The 9,187-nt window shown below is 30.9% G+C and overlaps 1 protein-coding gene across 1 annotated transcript; it reads right to left on the reverse strand.

Moving 5' to 3' along the window:
• Positions 1-1,342: 1,342 nt before the first annotated feature.
• LOC120178082 (U4/U6 small nuclear ribonucleoprotein Prp31 homolog) lies at positions 1,343-4,640 on the reverse strand. The gene is made up of 8 exons (XM_039184030.1): positions 4,494-4,640; positions 4,293-4,358; positions 4,062-4,199; positions 3,034-3,926; positions 2,858-2,928; positions 2,486-2,588; positions 2,284-2,359; positions 1,343-1,605 (listed from the first exon to the last, which is right to left on the reverse strand). Exons 1-8 carry the CDS (start codon positions 4,494-4,496, stop codon positions 1,498-1,500), a joined length of 1,458 nt encoding a protein of 485 aa, XP_039039961.1. The 5' UTR covers positions 4,497-4,640; the 3' UTR covers positions 1,343-1,497.
• Between the last annotated feature and the right edge of the window lie 4,547 nt (positions 4,641-9,187).

Genomic DNA, 9,187 nt, shown 5'->3' on the forward strand with positions numbered 1-9,187 from the left:
GCGCGCGTCGACTATGCTTTTAATGGATAAGTTCGTTACAAGTTGGCCATTTGGCAATATTTGCTTGTAAATAGAAAAGTCAAATTTGTTTAATTAAATGCTCTTGAAATAAATTTTTAATTATTAATTCTTTGTTTTAATGCATTTAACATTTAAAATAAATAAACATAAAGATGATTAAATATCTAAGATCTTAATATCTAAAACTAATTTCGATTGTTGTATTGATACGAGTCTTATCAAATTCAATAATCATCCTTGTCGTCTCAAAATCAACAAATTCACCTATGAGATTTTCAATTCTCACATTATTTAAATATGATTTTTTTCAAGTATTTGAATATATCCTTCTAAAAATGCATTTATTGAGTGATAAAAGTTGAGATCTATACATGTGCACCTTTGTCATGTATAGTTTTAGCCTCGTACCTCCTTTCTTTTATTTTGGTTCTGATTCGTGTAAATATTTTAATTTTTTATCACATAGGTAAATACGTTCTAATAAAATATTAAATTTAATTTGTAAAAAATCTTAAACTCAATTTTACTTTAAATCTTACATTAACTATAATTTAAAGTATAAAATGTATTCAGTTATAAATCAACTATTAGATTTGTCTTTTGTTCCTCAATTGGCACAAATCTTTTATTTATCACTTTTATTTTCCTTTTGCTCGGGGATTAACTACAAAATGAAATGTAGAGAAAAATATCGTAACTCATATACCAAACGAGATTTGCCCGAATAGTAAAGGCATGTCATCCCCTCAAATATTCATGTTTGATTTCCCCTTAGACCTTTCATAACCAGTTGATCTAGTGAAAAGAGATACTAGATTTCTCTGTCTCTGCAATACCCGATCTGGATTAGTCAATCAATAGATCAGATACCAGTGATTAATTCAAAAAAATTAAATTTATAAAATTTAATTAAAACTAAGAAAAAAATCTTCTAATCAAATAACGATACACGTCATTATTTGATTAAAAAATTAAAATTATTAATTTAAATTAAAAATAAGATCAAATTAATAAAATAAATAGAAAATAAAACTAAATATTAATTATACCAATTTTATTAACTATTATGTCAACTATAGCAATTGATTTAATATAATCTAATTAACAAAACTAAAAGATCATAATGTGAATATAATTTACTCGTTGATATATTATATTATATTATACATGACGATTATTGAATGAAATGATGAATCTTTATTGATGCATCAATTCCCCACGTTGCCCTCTCTGCGATTGCGCCTTCTTCCTTTCCTCCTTGAAAACAGAAATATGAATGGCAGCTTCCATTAAAACGATAATTAGCCCATACTCACTAAAGCTAACAAAGATAATGAAAAATCTATAGAGCACTTATCAAAGGGTAATTACAGCAAAACAAAACATGGGGTAAATTACAACTCAGCTAATTAAAGATGCTTTGGCAATTTAGATAAATTCCCCTTTAAGCCAACGTCATCAGCTCATGCGGCATTCTTATGTTCTCTTGATCTTTGAAAAAGTTCCCGTCTCCGAGAAGTAAGTGCTTTGAGTTCCGCTGCCAAGCTGATGTGCATGAGCTTGAGGATTTGTAAGCTCAATCCCCTGATGGGAGAAAAAAAAAGCCAAAATCGTTACCCAAAGATTAACACACAAGAAGAAAGTTCGATTCATCTAAAGAGAAGTTCAGCCTAAGACTGTCACAGTCCCTCTCGAACTCTCCATCGAAAATAGAGAAAACCGTCACCAGAGTTGCTTTTATCAATTTTAGAAAATATAAAACTTGCATCTAAACATACGGCCAGTCACATATAATCATATGATAGAACACATGCAAACCAATCGAGCTAAAAGATAGTTGTCTAAAATTTGTTGCATACTCGCACACATGGTACAACCTAAAAATAGAAAATACATCACGTCCTTTCAAAATAACCAGAACCGGGAACCCCGACCTTGTTCTTCTCAGTCCTCCGCATCTCCAGAACCCTCTCTTATTATTGAAGACAAGTAAAAAAATGCAAAATTACTACTACATCAGGCACAGCCTAAACAAATAGTTTATCCGGAATTTACAGTAATTTGAACTCTGCTTCAAGCACAACCTTAAACCTAAACTTTGCCACTACCTTTTAAGTCATAGATGCTAAACCCTTTCTTGCACCTAATAAAAGCCATGTTGGCAAACTTCACTAATCTTTCCCGTGTTAAATATGTCATATAAAATAACAAAATAGCGGCACCCCTTCAGTTCATTGTCAAATTATAAGAAGCTATAAGTACCTGCACAGGTGTGAATGCCAAACTCGAAGTCAGCCCAGAGGTAGCACCACTGCTTCCATAACTCTTTTCCTTGAACCTGAAAAGAACAAAAAAAGAAAATCACCAAGGTGATCAACAAGCAAGGATGAATTTGAGAAATGAACAGAAAAAGTATGGAATTAAGCTAACTGATCATGGGGAGAAAATGAACAGGAAAACATACTTCTTAGCAACTTTCGCTGCAAGTTTACTCTGACCAACTGAAACACGCAGTTTGCCACTCCCAGCCTGACCGAGCATTCCATAGCCTTCACCTAGTCCGTCACCTAATATCAGAAGGTAAAAGCAGTTAGAAAATAGTGGGAAATAGGATTTTTCTTTCTTTCTATTTTGATAAATGGAAATAGGTTCTGTCCTCAAATTAAACAAAATTTCCACCTAGAATATGATACATGAAATTGACTCCTCAAGAGACATTCCAAATTAGAAAAGATGATAGCTAAGCATGCATGTATTGCATTATCAGATATTGCAGATTGCCTATTAATGACTTAATATGCATGATTCCTAAAAAGTGGATAAATCAAAGTTTTACCTAAGGAGCTTTCCTCAGGTACACCAAATTGCATCCTGTTTGCCAGCTTCCTCATGTCTGTTATAGCATACCTAAACAGACACATGTTTGTCGAATGAGTGAAATGCACAATGCACAAACAAATTGCTATTTTTGTTAAAAAAATAATGCTAAGGTAATCAAAATAATAGATGTACCTCTCTTTCATCTTCCTCAAGCGACGGCCACCCCTCTTTTTCTTAGGTTCAGAATCAGGAACAGGAAGTGGTTTAGCCTGCTTTGCAGGAGGTGGCTCTTGCCATTTTTCAATTTTCTTATGAATCTCTTCCTTTAAAGTTTTTCCAGCATTACCTGACGGATCCCCTCTAGTAGAATCTATACGTGCTGCAAGTGTTGCTTTTGAAGCCAAGAGACGGCAAGCACGACTCCTCAAACCAGGGGGTGTAGTTTGAAAAATCTCAGTCTGTTCAATATAACCAACACGAAACTGAGACGTTGCAGTGGAAAACCCTGCAAGAGTCTTTTTCTTTGCACCAAGCAGCTGAACATTACAAGCAGGCATCTTAGCCAATGCTGAAAGACCACCAGCAGTACCCATAAGTTTAGCAGCAACAGCACTCCCAACAATAGTAGAAAGATTTGGTGCAATATATCCCAATCTGCTTTCTACAAAATCAAGAACCTTTTTCTTTGCTGCATCAAGAGCAAGAGCACGATCACACGCATCAATAGTTTTCTGAAGAACGTCTTCTGGAAGTGGCTTGCCACTGGTAGTCGATGCTGTAACTGAAACAACCATAATGATAGCAGAAGGCAAAAGACCTTCCAAATCAACCAGGGTTAAATCCATCTCATTTCCTATCTTTTTCACCACACGTGCGTAATCAATTGGATGATGTACAAGAGATTCAAGCTCAGGAAACTTCAATCGGTACTTGTCACGAATAAAATTATGGATAATAATAATCTCATTCTCAATATCAACAGAGAGTCCATTACAGTCCACAATCAGCTGATACTCAGGATCATCTTCCAGTACCATTCCCTGATTTGAGATATCAGAACCCTTCTCGAGGGCATTCTCCACTTTCTGCAGTATGGTAAAAACACTAAGGATGGGAATAATGAATCCACAAACTCAAGCACACAAGCAATCAATATGCCAAATATAAGGATTCAACAACTAATAACAAAACAAAAGCAATTGCTAAAACATGAAACAAACCTGCATTATATCAATGTATCTCTGACTTTTTTGTAATTTGGAAACACTGTCCAGATCATCGTAGTTAAGGTTTTCGATATCTGCCAGGTCACCATCAATATCTTCTTCCATGTGTGTGACATCATCATTTTCTTCCTCCTAAGAGTGATATGAACATCCAGATTCAAAATAATTATCAAATAAAAAATAGCAAAATTCAAAAAGGAAATCAGAAGTATAGTTCCAACTTACGAGAACATCGGCTTCGTTATCTGATAACTCATCAAGGTCCGCAAGGAATGAATCAGCTAAAGTTGCCTGAAAATTAACACGGTATAAGAACGGACAGTTAAATGCAGTTATTTTATTGAAAAGGAAAAGAAAATTAGAGTAATTGGAGAAACTATAGAAAGCAGAAAGGAAACAGCAAGAAATGAAAGAACGAAAACCAACCATCTGGAGCTTTTGCGAGGAATCTTCTAGGGATTGACCCTAAATCGAATAGAATTAACGAAAGCAAGAAGCGATTTTAAAATCCCCAACTATAAGAATGAAGAAACCCAAATCGAGGAAATTGAAGGAAAAGGGGGAATACATGCTTTGATTGAGAGACCGAAAACAAGTAGCAGGAGAACTTCAATATTGTGCTAGCGAATGGGCTTTTTGAATGGACTTTGATCCGTCTTAAGTAAATTCCATAATTCATCAAGGTAGGGTTGCAAACTAACATACTAGAGCTCGAGTATTGCTGAGTTCGACTGGATTTTAAAACTCGTAAGCTTAAATATTTTAAGTTTGAATCAAACTCAAAAGCATGGATTGAAGCTCATAGAAGCTCAAAATAAAAAAAAATCTTAAACTTAATTCGATTAATACCTCAAACTTAAACCTGAATCTTAAATACATAAAAACCTTATATTTTTTTAAAATAAATACATAAATATTAATATTATTAATATTTTATTTTTGGCTTAAGGGTCGTATTTACCCTTGTAGTAGACTAAATTTATCATTTGAGCTTTTATTGTATTTTCGCATCAATTTAGCCCTTAAAGTTGTTTAATTGTATCATTGTATTCTATTCCTCTAGCTTAAAATCCTAAATTATAAACCCTAAGTTACTGTTTAAAAGTAATAGGGATTTAGGGATTATAATTTAGGGTTTTAAGTTAAGGGTATGGTTATATAATGATGCAATTGAGTAACTTCAAGGGTTAAATTAATACGAAAATATGATAGAGGCGAAATTGATAAATTGGATCTACCACAGGGGCAAAAGTTACCCTTTTGTCTTTATTTTTTAAAAAATTAAAATTTTAATATATTATATTTTCGAGCTGTTCACGAGCTTTTCGAGTAGAGTATTAAGTATCTCATTTCGATTCTTTAAGAACTCTAGTCGAGTATTTATCAAGTTTTGACCGAGTTGATCTCGAGTAACCCGCGATCTGTCTCGTCTCATTTACCGCCCTACCTCAAAGGAGAACAACATTCTCTCTGATTACTAACATCACTCAATAAATTGTAAGTAATACATATTTTAAAACCATAAATTTTGATATTTTAAATATAGCACTAATATATACTTTATTATATTAAGTAAAATCGTCTCAATACGGGTTATGTTGTAGCTTTTCAAAATGGGCTCTTCGTGGGCTACGATTCGCAAAAACTGAAGCTTAGCCGCTTTACGTAGAGAGAGATATTGCATAGAAAGAAAATCTTAAATTTAAATTTCATTTCTCCATTTTACATGTTGAGAATTTCTTTTTATTAATGGTGATTGTAAAGTAGTATATGTTATAAACACTTTCAATCATTTGACAATGAATGTCCAATCATCATGTTACAGTCACTGCAGCTCGAACTATTTACTTCCAAAAACAACAATGATTTCTTTAACCACCGAGATAAATTGATTTGTGCTACAGGTTGAGAATTAAGATCATTTTTAGGTTACCAAGTCCAAGAAAAAGGTAATCCTTCAATTGGATTGTCTTGAGGCGGTAAACTTAGTGAATGATGAGGATGATTATGTCGAGCATTGCTCCTTGGTTCGAGCAAGGAAACTTTGGTTGTCAATGAATGTTTAATCACCTTTATCGAGATAATATTAAATTTAGTTGTTAGAGATATTCAAGGTTTTCCTTATCTAAGAGGTTAATGTAATCTGAAACCTTCTTCCTACTAAAAAAAGTATCGATTTTAGGTTTGAAATAAGGTGTGTAAATATCAATTAGTATACTTCTTAAAAAATAAAATAGACCGGTCAAAAACAAAATTAAATTACTAAATGAAATATAAAATTTATATTTGAAAATTGATCAAATTTAGATAGATAAAATGCATAACTATCATAAAGAAATTAACACAGCTAACGAACATCTTTACAGAGAATCATATTTCGTTAAGGTTAATGTCGATATGCGTAAATGCCCTTCAAAGAAAGAAAAGTTGGAAATGGATAGCTCTTTTCTCTTTAAATTTACATATTTTCTCTCTTAAAAGTATCATGATTAGGGTGCTTATCGAGCGAGTCGATCGTGAGTTGGGTAGTGCTCGGCCCGTGCTCTTTAAAAAGTTTTGCTGCTTGACTCGACTCGACTCGTTGCTAATTAAGCTCATTAAAATTGTGTTCGACTCATGCTCGTTAAAAAAAATTTGTTGTTGAACTTGACCCGTTGCTCGTTAAGCTCAGTAAAAAATTTATCTTATTTTCTTAACTAAAAAAAGTTTACTAATACTATATGAGGATATTAGGGTTGGTATTTTTGTATTAAAATAATATTATTAATTAATAATATTTTATTATTTATTAAAAATAATAAATTAGTTAACTTATTATTTTATTATTTATTAATAAACTAATAATTATTATTTAGATTTATTTTTAAATGAAATAATTTTGAAGTAATTACTAAAAATATATTTTAAAATATTAATGAGTTACTTGCGAACTTATCGAGTAGAGTTAGACTTTGTTTGGCTCAGCATATTAAGGTCTCGAGTCGAATTTGAATTAAGCGTTTACCTAATTTTGACCAAGTCAAATTCGAACTACTCACGAGCTGCTCAACTCGTTAATCACCCCTAATCAAGAGAATCCATATAACATAATGATTCTATATCCAAACGCAAAGCACCGGCACATACTTTAATAATTATAATACTCCATTTCACGTTAACAAAAAAATAAAAATAAAAAGAGTATAAATGAAACAGTTATTTACTTTAAATTTTTTAAATTATAATAGGAATTTTATTTTTTAAATTTTTTAAATTTTATCTTTTTTTAAAATTTAAAAATATAATAAAAACTGGGTAAAGTGCACAAATGATCCCCGACTATAGCGTATTACTTTATTAAGTTCCAAGACTATTAAAAGTTACAAAATAGTCATCCAACTATAGAATATTGATTTTATTAAGTCTCTCAACTATTAACAATTATAAAATGATCACTCAACTATCCAATGTGTTCCAAACTTGTCTTTTTTTATTAAAAAATTAGAGTTGTCTAAGTTGGACATTAACATAATGACTAAGATATGATAGTTGTTTGAGATTCTAGGATCATATTTTATTATGTCATAGTCAATATGTTAACGTTCAGGTCAAAATACCATCATTTTTTAACGAAAAAGCAGGATTTTAGGATATAATAAATAGTCGAGTGACCATTTTATAATTTTTAATAGTTGAGGGACTCAACAAAGTAACGCTTTATAATAAAAAAATCATTTTATAACTTTTAATAGTTGAGTGACTTAATAAAGTAGTACACTGTAGTCGGGGACCATTTGTGTACTTTATCCTAAAAAAACTCTACGTTTATTCCTCGAGAAAAAGTAATAAAAAGAATAGAACCGACCAAAAACAAATAGGCAAGAACCAGTCAATCAATCCATGGCGAGGACCCTACTATTTTGCCGACCAAGAAAAGGGAGTCCGTTAAAGGAGCCGAGTCCCTGGCTTTGGTGGTGGGGAATCACGTAGTTTGACTTTCATCAGTCGTCGTCCTCGTGGAAACTTACAAAGTTGGTTTCCAGTAATTATCAACAAGAGTTGGCGGTGCATTTGCATGGCAAATGGTGCTTTAAGCACACTCTACTTGATTTCTCTCTTGTCCTTCACCTGACTCTAATTTTCTTGGAAGCTCATCATTTGACTCCACTTCCAAAACAAAGCATCCTATTTCTAGAATCGAACCAAATCTTTTATCACATCCATAAATTATATAAGTGGTATATTGTTATGGCTTTTTATTCTATTTTTCTATGTTTGTTTATGGTCTACATAATTAAAATTTAAGACTCATTAAATAAATTTAACGATTAGAGAGATTATTGTTCTTTCTACAAGTCATGAATTCGAGTGATGACATTTGGTGTGTGTTATTAATTAATTAAAAATATTCTAAACATATATTATATTATAATCACCCTAGACCAATAAAAATAATAATGGTTAGAATTTCTAAATGTTTTTAGTAATATTATTTTAAAATTTAACTATATCACATTATAATGTCATATCTTTGTAAAATATTTGAAGGTCTATTTAAGTTTTTCTAAAAAATTTAAAATCGCAATTTTAGAAATTTTGAATTAAAAGTTTTAAATTTTAAAATTAAACTATATAAATAATCACTTAATTATGAAATGTTTCAAATTTAATCGTTAATTTATTAATTATTTTAACTATAGAAAAAATTTAAAAGCTTCAAGAGAGAGCAAATCCTAACTTCACTCAAATTTAGAATATCTAACTTACACTCTTATAATAATAATAATAATAATAATAATAATAATAATAATAATAATAATAAATAATAATAATAATAATAATAATAATAATAATAATAATAATAATAATAATAATAATAGCTAAAAGTTAAAACTAAGTGAAACGTTATATCATGTAAATACTTTTCTCACCTAAACAAGAAAACAAATTCTACATAACCAAAGTTTTATGCCCTAGTCTCTCTCCCCTTCATTTTTCTCTTTCTTTCTTTTATTTGAGTTTATATCATTTTTATAGATCTATAAATCTTTTCTTTTCTAATTTTGTTTAGTCAGCAACAACTTGGTTTTGATATTGATTACTGACCGTTAGTTTTTTTTAATAAGAATAATTTTATCTTT

The sequence above is a fragment of the Hibiscus syriacus genome, unplaced genomic scaffold (assembly GCF_006381635.1).
Source record: "Hibiscus syriacus cultivar Baekdansim isolate YM2019G1 unplaced genomic scaffold, ASM638163v2 tig00112344_pilon, whole genome shotgun sequence".
Classification (NCBI taxonomy): Eukaryota; Viridiplantae; Streptophyta; class Magnoliopsida; order Malvales; family Malvaceae; genus Hibiscus; species Hibiscus syriacus.